At 39.7% G+C, this 16,829-nt stretch overlaps 1 protein-coding gene across 1 annotated transcript in view; it reads right to left on the minus strand.

Moving 5' to 3' along the window:
- Window positions 1-6,650: 6,650 nt before the first annotated feature.
- The window catches only part of LOC121872782, a 47,251-nt gene continuing 37,072 nt past the window's right edge, over window positions 6,651-16,829 (minus strand). Inside the window, exons 2-3 of the mRNA XM_042375839.1 lie at window positions 7,448-7,573; window positions 6,651-6,804 (exon numbers count right to left, since the gene is read on the minus strand). Of these exons, the coding sequence (XP_042231773.1) occupies window positions 6,651-6,804; window positions 7,448-7,573 (280 nt within the window). The remainder of the gene's footprint in view (window positions 6,805-7,447; window positions 7,574-16,829) is intronic.

The following is a 16,829-nucleotide window of genomic DNA, read 5'->3' on the forward strand; positions in this document are numbered from 1 at the left end:
GAGGAGGAGGAGAAGGAGGAGGAGGAGGAGGAGGAGAAGGAGGAGGGAGAGGGGAGGAGGAGGAGGAGGAGGAGGAGGAGGAGGAGGAGGAGGAGGGGGAAGATGAGGAGGAGGAGGAGAGTAGGAGGAGGCGGAGGAGGAGGAGGAGGAGAAGGAGGAGGAGGAGGAGGAGGAGAGGAGGAGGAAGATGAAGAGGAGGAGGAGAGAGAGAGGAGGAGGAGGAATAGGAGAGAGAGAAAGAGGAGGAAGAGGAGGAGCAAAAGGAAGAGGAATAGGAGAAGGAAGATAAGGAAAAGAAGAAGTATAAGAGAAGGAAGAGGAGCAAGAAGATGATTATAGAAGGTTAAAAGAAGAGGAGAAGAAGAAGAAGAAGAACAGAAGAAGAAGAACAGAAGGAGAAGGAGGAGGAAGAAGATGATGATTATGACAAGGAAACGAAAAGAAGAAAAAAGAAAGGAGGAAAGTGACAGGAGGAGGAGGAGGAGGAGGAGGAGAAAGGGGAGAGAATTAAAAAAAAGCGGGAAAGGGCATAATGAAGGGAAGAGGAAACAAAGGAAGACGAAACTAGAGACAGAAGAGACAGGCAGACAGAAGGAGAAAGAGACAGAGACAAATAGAGAGAGAGAGAGAGAGAGAGAGAGAGAGAGAGAGAGAGAGAGAGAGAGAGAGAGAGAGAGAGAACCGAAACAATATGAAGTAGACCTCTCTCTGCCTCACCTCCCCCCCCACCCGACACTCACCATTGTTAACACACTATATAAAAACTCTACCTGCCTCAACTCCTCAAGTCGAGTTTCACCTCCGTAATCAACACGACAAAGGATGACAGACCGTGCGGGGATACCTTTTGTAGTCTAGTATATTTCTTCTTATTTTTTTTTATTTATTATATTACTGGGTTATTTTTTTTGTATTTTCTATAGACGCCCGTAAGTGAATTAAAGTTTGGTAAGGGTGATATAATTACCTATTCTGATGAACCTATGGTGATTTTTCGTTCTCTATCGGGTGTTTTCAGTAAAGATTCGCCTACAACACCGACAACGTTAATAATAATAATAATAATAATAATAATAATAAACACTACTACTACTATTACTACTAAAATAATAATAATAATAACAATAACAATAAAAGTGTTTCAAAAATAATAAACACAACATTAAGAAAATAACAATACCAATAATAACTCCTTAGAACCACACTGTTATCATACGTGAACAGTTACCATGGCAACACTTGATCAACTGTAGCCGTAAACTGCATCAAAAGTTTATCATCATGAGGAGGTTCTTGATCAAATATACCCTGCCCTCTAGTTATGGGGAGAAGGGAGGAGGAGGAGGAGAGGGAGAAGAGAAGAGGAGGAGGAGGAGGAGGAGGAGGAGGAGGAGGAGGAGGAGGAGGAGGAGGGAGGAGGAGGAGGAGGAGGAGGAGGAAGAGGAAGAAGGAGGAGGAGGAGGAAGAGGAAGAGGAAGAGGAAGAGAAGGAAGAGGAAGAAGAGGAGGAGGAGGAGGAGGAGGAGGAGGAGGAGGGGAAGAAGAGAAGAGGAGGAGGAGGAGGAGGAGGAGGAGGAAGAAGAGGAGGAGGAGGAGGGAGGAGGAGGAGGAGGAAGAGGAGGAAGAGGAAGAGGAAGAGGAGGAGGAGGAGGAAGAGGAAGAAGAGGAAGAGGAAGAAGAGGAAGAGGAGGAGGAAGAGGAGGAGGAAGAGAGAGAAAACAGATCAAGACTCAAGAATACAAAATCACGTTCATGATGTTGTGTGAAGACTGACGGTGATGACCAAGCCACCGTGAGGGAACGTGGGATTTCTGTTGCGTTATGTTCAGGAAACGTGACTGAACTGATAGATATAGATATAGATAGATAGATAGATAGATAGATAAATGTTAAGGGGTTATTGAAGAGAGAGAGAGAGAGAGAGAGAGAGAGAGAGAGAGAGAGAGAGAGAGAGAGAGAGTCAACTGTGTGTATTCACGATCTAAATCACCACCCTCATCACCACCCACACATACAGCTAGTCACTATTCACGGTCAAATAACGTAAATCAAGACGACCAGGATAACAACTTCTCCCACATGTTAGATAAACTTACAACATCCATAGATCATTACTGTGGAATATAACCAAACAATGACATACTGTGGAAGACTTTTAAATACAACACAAATATATGGGAGAACCTGAATTTAAGGCACCCCAGCTTATTTCACCTGATGATTTGGCAGCCCAAGCTTATTTCATCTGATGATTTGGCAGCCCCAGCTTATTTCACATGAGAGAGAGCTGTGGTGCCTAATCATCTTGTAATATAAGCTGGGGTTGCCTAATCATCATTTCATATAAGCTGGGGGTGCTTAATCATCAGGTGAAATAAGCTGGGGGTGCTTAATCATCATTTAATATAAGCTGGGGCTGCCCAATCATCATGTAATCCACAACAATGTATAGGAACAGTTAAGAATTGTGTACAGGTAGAATGATATGATAAGATTACCTACTATCACCCTTGTTGTTGTGTATAAGATTAAGTGTCCCACAACATCACGAAGAACCTGAAATATCGTCAATAAGAACCTGAAATATCGTCACTAAGAACCTGAAATATCGTCAATAAGAACCTGAAATATCGTCAATAAGAATCTGAAATATCGTCACTAAGAACCTGAAATATCGTCACTAAGAACCTGAAATATCGTCACTAAGAACCTGAAATATCGTCAATAAGAACCGGAAATATCGTCACTAAGAACCGGAAATATCGACAATACTGAACAGGTGAGTGGATTCATACACCTGTGATTAGAGTTAATACCAAAGAGAAAAAAAAATTCACCTGAAAATTAGTCCCTAACAGTTAATTTCACCCCCCCCCCCGTCGAGGACCTTTCACTTTATCATCATCATTATTATCATCATTATCATCATTATCATCATCACTACCAGCACACACATCACCACCACCACCACCACACGCCACTATCATCATCATCATTATCACAATATCACCATCCTCATCATCATTATTGCCACCATCACTACCATCATCATTGTTATTATCATTAGCATCACCATCATTATCATCACCACAGCATCACCACCATCACCACCACACCACCACCCCTTACGTACTGTACTCCACCTGGTTATTTGGTCATATCTTCGCGGTTTATTCCGATCTCGTGGGATACTCTCAGCCCTCCAGCAGAATATAAAAGTCAGCCAGTTTTACCTCCCATTAAACACACGCAAACAAACTATCTCTCTCTCTCTCTCTCTACTTCAGTTATCTCTTATTTCTCTCCGTCTACTTCTATCTCATTTTTCTCTCTTTCCCTCAACTCTTCTCGTTCTATCTGTCTGTCTGTCAACATTGCTAAAGCCGCCTCCCGAAAGTTGGGAATGCTGTACAGATGCCGTAGCTACTTCACTCCTGTGCAGTTGCTTCAAGTATATAAGGGATTTATTCGTCCTAACTTGGAGTACTGCTCTCATATCTGGGGTGGCTCTTCTTCTGTTAGATAGGGTGGAATCAAAGGCATTTCGTCTTATTGACTCTTCTCCTTTAGTTGATAATCTTTCTTCCCTTTCTCTTCACCACAATGTTGCTTCACACTCTCTCTCTTTTACAGGTACTTTAACGGGCAATGTTCGGTGGATCTGGCATCCTGTGTACCGCCGGCAAGGCCGTGGGCTCGTAACACACGTCTTGTCCGCGGTGCCCACCGTTTCTCTGTGGATGTCGGTCACACTAGAATAACCCGTGAAAGTGCATTCTTCTTTCCTCACACAGCCAAACTGTGGAATGCTCTGCCTTCTTCTGTGTTTCCATACTCATATAATTTGTCTCACTTTAAAAAGATGGTTTTCTGGCAACTTCCTGGTGTACATTAATATCAACTTTTTCTTTTCTATTTCTAATTTATGTCTATTCAAATTTTTTCGCCCTCCAGGCCCCGTTGTGGGTCGTTGACCTGTACCCGGGTGGGCTAATTCCCCCCCCCCCAAAAAAAAATCTGTCCCTTTCTGCCTCTCCTTCAGTACCATTTCTCTATCTCTATTTACCTCAATCTCTCTCAATTTAATCTCTCCCTCCCTCCTTTTCTTTCCCTCATCAAGACCCACTGACTCCTGACTCCTGACGGCTGACGGCTGACAGCTGACAGGGTTCATAAATCTTAAACAATCAAGCTTCATTTATTTTGGTGCGACCGACTTAACTGGCTAACGAGTGTGTGTGTGTGTGTGTGTGTGTGTGTGTGTGTGTGTGTGTGTGTGTGTAGAGTCCTCATTGGGGGGATGCGGGCGTGTTTAGTAGTTTGAGTGTCTCTCTGTCTGTCTCTCTGTCTGTCTCTCTGTCTGTCTGTTTATATACACAGAGAAGTAGATACTGTGTAGGTATATATATAGAGACAAATATATAGAAAGAAGTTATGGTAATCATCGGACAGACAGACAGACAGACAGACAGACAGACAGACAGAGGCAGACAGACAGACAGACAGACAGACAGACAGACAGACAGACAGACAGACAGACAGACAGACAGACATATACATACATACATTAACAGACAAACAAATCGACAGCTAAACACTAAAACTAAGCATAGAGCAAAAACAAACAGGTACAGTACATAACACAATTAATTCGGGGTGTGTGTGTGTGTGTGTGTGTGTGTGTGTGTGTGTGTGTGTGTGTGTGTGTGTGTGTTACGCCTCTTCACCTTTAATGTAAGAGAGAGAGAGAGAGAGAGAGAGAGAGAGAGAGAGAGAGATTATTCACCTGTACCAGTTACAGTATTATCTGAACTTGTACCTTTATGTATTGTAGTATATCTGTATCTACTTGTACCTTGTATCTGCCTTGTACAGAAAAGCCTCTAATTAACGGACTATATGGAGATGAAAGTTCGTTATATCAAAGATCCATTAGATGTGAACCCTCATATAACGGATTATATGGTGAGAGAAGTCCGCTATAATGAGGTTTCACTGTATATGCATCTGTATTTGTATATATATCTGTACTTCCACTTGTATTTGCACTGTAATATTGTATTTACATTCGCACCTTCATCCTTAACTGTACCTGTACCCTCAGTGGTCTGTAGTTTGCGAATATTTAATTTAGACTCGAATATAAATTTGTTTTCCCGAGCGGTTATAACGTCACAGAAAACAAATTTCCTGCCTTCACTGAAATGCTCCAAATCAGTCAAGTTTATTAGGATCACCTGAAGAATAGCACCCCTAAATTATTATTAACTTTAGATTAAATAACCTAACCCCAGGTAGCGTTTGGGTGTTTCATCAAGTGCAATAAAATGGGGAGGGGGGGGTCAATCTTCATGTGATCGGCTTATTGTGCGTATTTATGTAACACATCAATGGCTACTAAAGATACAAGTTATTATTGTAACGAGATTTGAATAATTATGGCTACTTTAATTGTGTAGTTTTATTCTATCTATCTATCTATCTATCTATCTATCTATCTATCTATCTATCTCTTTATACTGTATCCGTATTTCTGACTATCTATAAATCTATCTGTGTATATCTATATCTATTTTTATCTGTGTACAAAATAATCATAAAAACTAACTATATTATTTCGCCAAGATGATAATATTTACGTGATAAAACCTCCTTCAGTAAGAGGATACAGTTGTACCAAGACATGAGAGAAAATGTAAATTACACAACTCAGAAAATGAATATTGTCCGAGTAACTGCATGGGTAACATAACTAATTTAAGAGTATTGCTTACGTGTGTGTGTGTGTAGGAGAGAGAGAGAGAGAGAGAGAGAGAGAGAGAGAGAGAGAGAGCAAATTTTCAGTTTATAGTTGCCTCTTAAAACTTTTATGAGCAGGAGTAAAGTAGAATTAAAAGACTGTTTAATTCTAAAGCTCAGAAAATACTTTACTTGTACATACTGCACTAGTTTTAAAGTGCACGTGTACAGGATGAAACTCCTGTACAGTGCACACACAAGAAAACAAACAACTTTCCCAATACAATTGCTTCGTGACTATCTTCTTTAAATTTACTTCTTTTTTTTTCAACAAAGGAAAGAAAAATGTCGCTGCCACACCTTTTTTAGTCTTATGGAATTTCGCAAGAATTGATTGAGTTCTTATAGGAGATAGTCTATTAATAAATCCTTATACACAAATAAATAAACACCGATAGCGTTATTTCTGAGAATAAGCTTCCAACGGCTTTCTTGGGCTGCCCTTTGGTTAAATGATCGTAATATTAAGCCGCACATAAGGATTTCTAGCAAGATAAACAGATAGATATTTATTCAATAAAATCATAATGCAAGTTCTCATTGCTTGGGCTTGTATGTACTGTAAATATTCAGCAGATCATATAGATATATGTATATAGTAAATTTGTCAACTAAGATCACATTGGTTTACGTATACATAGAAAGTACAGGTCTATAAACAGAGTGTTATCTCTCAAAAACTGTAATTGTTGCTGTAATCGTGTAACTACTAACCTTTTTACGCGCTTAAAGACCTTAGTTGTTGAAGTGCAGTGACAACTTTATAACAACAATGGTAAGCAGCTGTAAGATGGTTTAATAAATCACCTTACTCTAACAGACGGAGCGACACCTTAATTCATATCCATTAGCCTAATTCACTGTCTCTAAAATACTTTCCCGTTTCTTAAGTGTGACCATCAAAACATTAAATACAGATGATGTCTGCAGCAGTATATATGTGTCGACTACAAAGTATTCTGGTTCTAAATTATCACTTAATCGTACCTTAATTTTCATCTTTTGACTGGGGTAAAAAAATCACATCTAATTTCTGTAGTCTCTGGCCAATGCCGATGTTATTTTGCAAATTAATTGTTAGACAAGAGTAAGGCAAATAGATGGCTTCCTAAATCTGTATCGCCCGTTAAGGAGAAAAGTTAACGAATGAATAATTCAGAATAAAGGTCCAGGTGAGGTATCCAGCATAAAGTTTGGATTCAAGAAGGTTTCCTCCGTTAGCCCGACATTAAGAGAAAACGCGTCAAAGTAACTAGTGAGAGAAAACCTGTTTCTTTAGCGGGTGACTATAAATTATGTTCAGCACCTCCCATCAACCCAACCCAAGTGTCTTACGATTGTACAACTTTCAAAGATTTTGTCGAATTAAACACCTAATTGTACAGCATCTTATAATCGACATGTCTCTTAACATCACAACAGCACTAGCGTTTGTTATCTGAATTGGGGTTTAAAATCAACATGTGAACTATCTGTTCATTTCTTACTAGTTTCTGAATATTACGTAATAGGAGAAGCTGAAGTCCGTCGTAATCAAAGAAAAATACACAAAAGTCATAAAATAATAATTTTCTTGCAGAGAACGACAAAACTGTGTTCACTAAACTGAGGAAGAAAAAATTAAGTGGCGCCTCCATGGTAACACTTACCCAAACTTTTGCGAGACGGGATCTCTGAAAGGAGCTTCTTCTTCAGGTATTCTCTCCTCCTCGGCCACCGGAGAGTCATAGATGAGGGTCTCCACCATCGACCCCTTGCTCGACCCAAACGATACTCTGCAAAGAACCACAATCAAAATTAGATATTTTTGGCAGATATATTAACACAAATACAGTACATATTAGTATACAGAATAAATTTAGGTACAGCTGGGGAAGTAATGGCGGTCGAGTGCAGTGCCGACCACAGAGTCTCTCATTGACATTGAAACAATTTATTTAGCCAGAAAATTACAGAGCCAATTGGGAGACTGACCTCTCTTAGTGGGTCTACAGAAATAAAACATAGTCTACAGTGAAATGTATCCACGCAGGAACTTTATGCTACTCAGTGAATGATTCACACAATGGCGTCTTAATGTAAGTATGAACAGATATACACTTAAAACTTCCTTATTGACTTACTAATATCCAACACTTCCTACCACACGGACGTAAAATATGTCTTACATTTTGGTGAGCAGATAAACAAAACCTGACCTCTACACCCAACACCACCTATACCCACCTGAGGGACCCCGTGGTACACTATACACATACACAGCCTACAAACACTACACCCAGCACTCCCTAACATGTACAGTATATTACATAAAATTTAATTCATTTTTAAGCAACAAAAGAGAGAGAGAGAGAGAGAGAGAGAGAGAGAGAGAGAGAGAGAGAGAGAGGGGAGGGAGTTTTTTTATTCAGTATCTCATAATTACATAATGCAATATACGATGGGGCGGCTAGGGTAACTTTTTTCCTGCTATAAATCGTCATTAATATTTATCCCCATGACTCCTGGTGATCTACAGGGCGGAGGAAAACACATTATATATGATTTATGTTCTCTAATAACGTCGCCTCACTCATGGGACTTTTTCTTTTTTTGGCTCAAGGTGAAAAAAATATATTATTAATCTATTTTTTGTAATTATTTGTTTCGTTTTATTTTATATATTTATGTCATCGTCATGTTTACTATTCCCACCTGTTATTATCTTTTCCTTTATCTTCTTTTTTTTTCACTTGTGGGTATTATCTATATTACTTTTTATCGTATATTTACTTTTTATATTTATTAAGTTACTACTGTATTAACTGTTAGTCTAACACTATTCGTTTATTTATTATTCTCCCTTCCTATCTTTCCATCTCCCTCCTACTCTTTTTAGTCCCACCAATTCTTAACCCCTTCCACTTTTTACTTTTATTCTCTTCATCACTCTCACCCCTCTCTTCTCATCCTCACCTCTAATCTGTTTCCCTTCCATTACTCCCCCACACACCCTTCCCTCCATGGCCTTGGTACCAGAATAGACCTTGAGGCGTGAATGAAACCTCTACACTATCTAGGTAAAGTTTTCATATGTTAATGGCTCTCGAATGCGGCTTCTCCAAGGATCGTCAGGTCTGCCTTAAATGGAGATACGATAACATGGCTAATTGGTTCACTTGAGTCTCACTGTGGGACCTCTCCCTCGCTTTCACCCTCCTCCCCTCCCCTTACCCTAACGAAGATACAGACGTGACCTGAAATACGACAACAAAACCTCCGAACGCAATAAAACTGCATAAGTTTCCCCTCCATCTAACAACGTTTTCTTTTATATACAATAACACAATTTTCTTTCTCGGATAGAATTATTTACGCCTGTGGGGCTGAACTAATCTATTTCCTTTAATCTATTTATGACACAAATACGGATAATACGGTCAATATAATTACGTTTTAGGGTAACATAATGGTAACATATGTTGGCTATCCATTGTTTGTATACCAGCATTGTTTATATACAGTACTGTACACACTTTGTATACCTGCACTGTCTTCTACTGAATGTACTGTAGTACTTTAAAAACCCGGTACTGTATATAAAATCAACATGAACTTGTACGAAGATTTTACTGAACATCTATCTATCTATGTATCTATCTATCTATCTATCTATCTATCTATCTCCTGTGAGTTAAGATAATAGAACCCAGGAACACGACGCACGTATTGACTTGAGCTAATCGATAATCTATTCTAGCTTCTTGCTGTCTCTCTATATCTCCCCACTCTTGCTCTGTCTATCTCTCGTTTTCGCCTTTTTCCTATCACGCCGTTACCTCCGATATTCATTAATCTCTCTCTCTCTCTCTCTCTCTCTCTCTCTCTCTCTCTCATCCACTCGTCCTCTCTTTCTTTTTCCTCCCAATCGTCCTCCTCCTCTCTCTCTCCATCCCATCCACCCGTCCTTTATTTTTCTCCCCTCCCACTTATCCGCTCTCTCTCTTTCTCATTCCCAGCTGTCCTCTCTCTCTCTCTCTCTCTCTCTCTCTCTCTCTCTCTCTCTCTCTCCCAACATACGAAGCCTCACAGAAAATGTTTTGACAGTGAAGTGTCCTGGCCCCACTCTGAGCTTCCACCCAGCTCTTGAATATTCATCCCCGGTCCCCACGCCCCCCATGACAGAAGGAGAGGGGGAGAGGGAAAGAGAGAAAGGAGAGAAAAAGAGTGAGAGAGAGATAGAGTGAGAGAGAGTGTGAAAGAGAGATAGCAAGAAAGAGTGTGTGTGTGTGTGTGGTAACCTCTTATTCTCACCTGTCTCGTGTGAGTTTTTACATACTTGAATCTGGTGGCCAGGTGTTACCACGGATGTATTGTGTTTGGTGGAGTATCTATCTATCTATCTATCTATCTATCTATCTATCTATCTATCTATCCATTTTCTCTAAACATACACATTCTCTCTCTCTCTCTCTCCGACCATGTACAGCATTTTACCGTCAGCATCATCAACCCGAACGTTCAGCTAATGACAGACCTTAAAGGGAGACATTTCCTAGATCTCTCTCACTCTCTCACTCTCTCACTCTCTCTCACTCTCTCACTCTCTCGTACTTCACTAATGGTGGTTAATGAGAGAGAAATTCAGAGACACTTATTTCAACTGATGTCTCTCTCTCTCTCTCTCTCTCTCTCTCTCTCATTCTTCACTATTAATACCTAAAAAACGAGTCACTTAGCTATTCTCCCACTCTGACGGCTCCACCACCCGACACACTCTGGAACACTCAGGTAAAACACCAAATCTAGACACTTTTAATAACTTTTTTTTAGGGCGGACCAAAAGTTTTGTCAGAGAGAGAGAGAGAGAGAGAGAGAGAGTTTCTATTGATGGGACACACACACACATACACACACACACACACACACTCTAATAATAATAATAAATAATAATAATACAGGCGAAGCTTTATCACGTCTCACAGCAAGAGTGACACAAACGCCACACACTACTCCTATTAGTGATGTTGAAACCTGGTAATTCCTTCTTCCATGTAACCCTGACCTTGACCCTTCATGTGTGTGTGTGTGTGTGTGTGTGTGTGTGTGTGTGTGTGTGTTACCAGGAGGAACTGCCTAATTGAGTTTGGTTGAGGTAAGAAAGTAGAAATATATACATTGTTGGCAGACAGACAGAGACAGACAGACAGACAGACAGACAGACAGACAGACAGACAGACAGACAGACAGAGCCATGCCATTATAGGTTCTACAAACAGGGTATAAAATATAAATAAATGACTACGACAACTGAAACTGTAAAACATAATTTTAACAACTGAACCACTGTAACGACCCAACAAGCGAACCACCAAACCATAACGACCCAACAAGCAAACCACCAAACCATAACGACCCAACAAGCGAACCACCAAACCATAACGACCCAACAAGCGAACCACCAAACCATAACGACCCAACAAGCGAACCACCAAACCATAACGACCCAACAAGCGAACCACCAAACTACAACAACCCAACACTTTAACCCTCCAAATTACCCTCATAATTCAAGAGTCATCATCGTCATAAATTCAAAAAACAATTACAATTAAGTAAGTCATTAGAGGCCGTAATAACAACCATTAAGGAGTAGAGAATTAAGAGAGAGAGAGAAAAACGGGATAATGGTTTAGTTCCGGTGTTTGGACTGAAGAACAGGGAGGAGGAGGCGGAGGAGGAGGAAGGGAACTTTTTCTCTCTCGTTCTAAAAATACTGAATGACAGCAGTTTATTATCAGAGCAACAACGGTGAGTCAAGTCGAAGAATATAATAATAATAATAATAATAATAATAATAATAATAATAATAATAATAATAATAATTAGGGGTCACGTGAAGATTAGACATCCCAGTTTATTTCACCTTATAATTATTATCAAACATCCTAATGCTGACCTAACATAACCAAATGTAACCTAACATAAAGTAATCTAATCTAACTTAATTTAACACTAACCTCACCTAACCCCCAGGTAGTGTTAAGGTATTATTTATAACAGGTGAAATAAACCGGGGTGTCGAATTTTTACGTGTTCCATACTAATATCATTACAGACAAACACAGATCACTACTACTACTACTACTACTACTACCAACAACAATAATAATAAAAATATTAATAATAATCCACAACCCCCCCCACACCCCCCCACACACACACCCACACCCACACAGGTCTAATCACTGCAGCCACATCCACCACCCTGGCGTGTTGACGAATCCTAAAATAGACACAACTGCATTTCTGACCTGCGGGTATTACATTCTAGTGAGCCATTGTGGTGGTGGTTATTGAAGTGGTTGTTGTTTTTGTTGTAGTGGTTGTTGATAATGTGATTGTCGTTATTGTTGTAGTTTTTATTGCTGTTCTGGTTATTACCATTGTTGAGATTGTTGTTATTATTACCATTGTTGTGACACGTATTCTGGGGTTGTTGTTGCATCAGAGTGATACTTTCACCTGCATCAACACAGTATTGATGTGGCCTTGACCTCTGACCTCCTGCCCCCCGGGTGACCCGATACTGAATTTCTCAAGACTTTTGTTACGTATGGCGATGATGATGATAATACTATTACTACTTATAATAATAATAACAGTAATAATAATAATAATAATAATAATAATAATAATAATAATAATAATGACTAATAATGACAACAACAATAATAGCATTAGCAATAAAATAATAATACCAACAATACAAAATCATAGTAACAACAACAACAACAATAGTAACAACAATAGTAACAACAACAACAACAACAATAATAATAACCCTTCCACCACACAGTCCGGATTTAACCACACATTATATCAGCCCCGTGTCTCCTGTGTATAATGTCAACACCTGAACTGCCATTTTACGACCACTAAAACACGAATCATTATATAAACACACGTGGTAGGGACAGCAGACGTAAATACAATGTTGTGACGAATAAATGATGGATATGCAGCTCCTAGACTGGACTATATTTCATCATAAAGGTTCATAATACAGGTAAATACAGGTACAGGTTCAACACGGCAGGTACAGGTGGTAGTAGTTACAGAATAGGTACACTACAGCTACAAACACAAGCCCCTGGGTTAGGTTAGGTTAGGTTAGGTTAGGTTAGGTTAGGTTAGGTTAGGGTAGGTTAGGTTAGATAGTGACAATAAAGACCAAATATCAATAAATAACAAGGAAATTTAACCTCTAAACTCCAAGTCCTTAATATTTTGTAACATTATCCTCGACCAGAACAGACAACCTAAGCACGGTCTACTATAAGCACGCACGCACTTTACGCATGCACTAAAACACATACACACAACACGTACTGGAGCGTTTAAATAAATAACTTCAATAAAAGGGATTAATTAGTGTACAGTAAGGTAAATTGTCACTCCGGGGAGCTATAAAAACACACACCTTCTGCCTTGTCACGAGACCTGGAGCTGTCTCGTGTGTGTGTGTGTGTGTGTGTGTGTGTATGTGTGTGTGTGTGTGTGTGTGTCCTTTTTCCTTCTTCCTCTTCTCCCCCTTCCCTCATCCCTCCATCTCTTCCTCTTACTCTTCTTTCCTCCCTCTGTACCTGCTGGTTGTGCCTGGGTCTTATGTGTGGGTCACCTTGAATATGCCGCCTCACACACACACACACACACACTCACACTCACCACACACACACACACACACACACACACACACACACACTCACACCTCACCCTCTCACATTGACATTAACCATGACGAGACAAAAATTAACTCGTTGGCTTCAAGATTCTCTGAGTTAAAGTGCATGAGAGAACTTGTTCGTTCACTCGCGTTCACTAAATGCTTATTCACTCTCTGGTGTTCAGTCGTTGGTGTTCGGTAGCTGGTGTTTGGTTGGTGGTGTTTACTCGTTGGTGTTCGCTCGCTGGTGTTCGGTCTTTGGTGGTGGTCAATAACTGGTGTTCGTTGGGCTGGTGTTCGCTAACTTCGCTTATTCTCACACTCACTGTCGCTGGTGCAGGCTGTATAGTGTGCGTTTGCTGCTGGTAATGTTGGAATGTTGACAGAGCGGCCCGGTGTTGTGTGTACTTCACTGTGATTCAACAACTCTCTGTCTCTCTCTCTCTCTCTGAATGCCGCAGCCATTCTGGGAGCAGATGTCACACAAACAACCAATATCCATTTATGAAAACACTAACAATGCAATACCTGTAAAGTTATCCAATACGTTCCAATACGCCATCTTTCAATTTTTTGGGCAGTCATGAAGGGAATGATATTACAAGAGAGATAAATAGTTTTTTGTTTATTAAATTAGTATTGAGGGAAAGTTTGTGGAATGTTACTTTGCCCTGTGTACTGCTATTCTCTGTGTCATTCTTCAAAATATAAAATAATGGAACGTTTATTCGTGTGTATGACTGTGTATCTCTACTCACTGTGTTGTAATAGTCTTTTAAAAGTTTTACTCGTGTGCGACAGATGGCGTTACAACATGAATCATTTAAATTTACCTGTATACCTCCCGCACTCTCTCCTCCCGGTCCTAGCTGACTAATATAACAATTGGTACGTATATGTTGTCTGTTTGTCATCATGAGTTGTCTGTAAAAATAATCTATCTGGCCGTAATCATATGCAAAATTAAAGTCTTCTACAAACCCTCGAGGGAATTTCACATTACTTGGTATAAATGGTATATGTGTGTGTGGCTCTGATAAGTCCTGACTAAATTAAGGTCCTCTGTTGTCTAATAAAACACAACTGGGCGAGACTGTCATCTATATCCAAGACAAGTTTGTATTCATTTTACCAGAACATTAAACTGGAATATTCATGGAGGTTTCTGAAGAGTTACATGTACTCGAGGTGTTTCTAAAACCTTCAAACACTCACTGCCATTCCTGATACTCGCGGGACAGACGGATACACACACACTAATGCTGGATGGAACAAGTGTACAGTAGTTCAGGGTTCTATATACTGATAATACTGGAACAAATCTCATTATACTGGAACAAGTCTGACAATACTGGAACAAGTGTACAGTAGTTCAGGGTTCTATATACTAAAACCCAAGAAGACTAAACGTTTAAACAACAGTAAAGAGGATTACAAGAGACCCAGGTTAGGTTAGGTTAGGTTAGGGGGTCGTGGCTCACCTGCTGTACTATTGAGTCATTAAGCAAGTATGGCCGCTACTCTCACTCATTACCTCAACACCTTTATGTTTACAGGTGTACTTATGAGAGAGAGAGAGAGAGAGAGAGAGAGAGAGAGAGAGAGAGAGAGAGAGAGAGAGAGAGAGAGAGAGTATAGACAGTATTTACACTGTATTCATTTACAATAACAATGCCTTATTATATATTCTTAATTACAGTGGATATCCTTGGCAAAATTATTTAATTACCTTACCAATTATCCCTCTATTTGCAGTCTCTCTTTCTCTCTCTCCTCTCGCTCAGTCTGTCAGTCTGTCTCATTCTATTAGTTTAAATATCTGTCTATCTCTTCATATATCTCTATGTATCTCTGTCTCTTTTCTCTTCTATTTGTATCTTCTCTCTTTCCTTCTCTCTCCCCAACCCTCCTCCCTCCCTCCCTATCCCCCTCCCTCCCTATCCTTCTCTATCCCTTGTTCCTTTTATTTATTTCTCCTTATTCTTTTTTTTTCCTCTTTTCTCCCTTTCTTTACCGTCCTCTCATTCCCTGTTCTTTCTTTTTCTCCCTCATCTCTATCTTCTTTCTCTCTCTCTTCATTTTCCTTTCTTTACTCTTTTCCCCTCCCTCTTCTTTTTGTTTTCACTCTCTGTTCTCCCTCTTCTCTCTCTCTTTTCCCTATCATCTCTTTCTCTTCTCTCCTTCCTCTTCTCTTTCTTTTCTCTTTTCTTTTCTCCCTCTTCCCTCTCCTTTCCCTCCCTCTTCCCTCATTTCTCTCTCTACCCCCACTCTTCCTTCCCTCTCCTCACAAGCAATATCCACCCCTCGAGGAACACTTAAGACAACTTCATTAGTGAGTTCAGCTTCATGAGCCTAGTTCAATGTCATGTTTCAGTCAACCTGGGCTTGGTGGTCTCTCTCTCTCTCTCTCTCTCTCTCTCTCTCTCTCTCTCTCTCTCTCTCTCTCTCTCTTTTCAAGCAAGCAAAAACAAAACATAGAAGTTTAACTGGTGGTCGGCTGTCGGCATTTCTCTCTATTGCTTTAATTTCACTTTATAAATCACATCCATTCTCTGTCTGTTTCCTCTAATTCTCGTTTCATATTCCTCCCTCCTCCCCCTTCTCTCTCCCGGGGGTGCTGGTGGTGGGCCACGACTCACCCAGGGGCTCGTGAGGAGCTGCCTCCACTACACCAGATGTGTTCTGCTGGGCCTAATAAGCAACTTTAGCACTGCCTCGCCGCCTCCCACGTTCTTAAATAAACATATTTTGACTATTTTATTTTTTGGAGGCCAAGTGTACAACTTTTATTTTTGAAGTTGTAGTTTACACACACACACACACACACACACACACACACACACACACACACACACACAGAAAAACACATACATAATACCCCCAAAAACATGCATAACACACACACAAAAAAAAAAAACTCATGCCATCTTTAATTTACATAAAAACATACACAATACATTATATAATAGACACAATATATATAAAACAAATCCAAAGGAAATCTGGTGAATATTTCCGAGTTTATCTTTTTTTAATTTTGACCCAAATTTCCTCACGAATTTGTCCCATAATGCATAAATTTACATGAGATAATTGAAACCATCTTTACTGGGATACAAACTTTATATTTTTTAGTGAATTTTTTTTAATAATTTTAATTTTTTTTCACATTTTTCGTAATTTTTTGTTGATTTTTTTTCCTTTTACGAATTCATGTCTAGGTAGAGGAGATGAGAGAGAATAGACGATAATAAAAGGATGATAGACAAATAAATGAATAATGATGAATAATGTACAGACCGAGAGGATAATATACACTTTATTAG

Source organism: Homarus americanus, unplaced genomic scaffold (assembly GCF_018991925.1).
Source record: "Homarus americanus isolate GMGI-L3 unplaced genomic scaffold, GMGI_Hamer_2.0 scaffold39155, whole genome shotgun sequence".
NCBI classification, from domain to species: Eukaryota; Metazoa; Arthropoda; class Malacostraca; order Decapoda; family Nephropidae; genus Homarus; species Homarus americanus.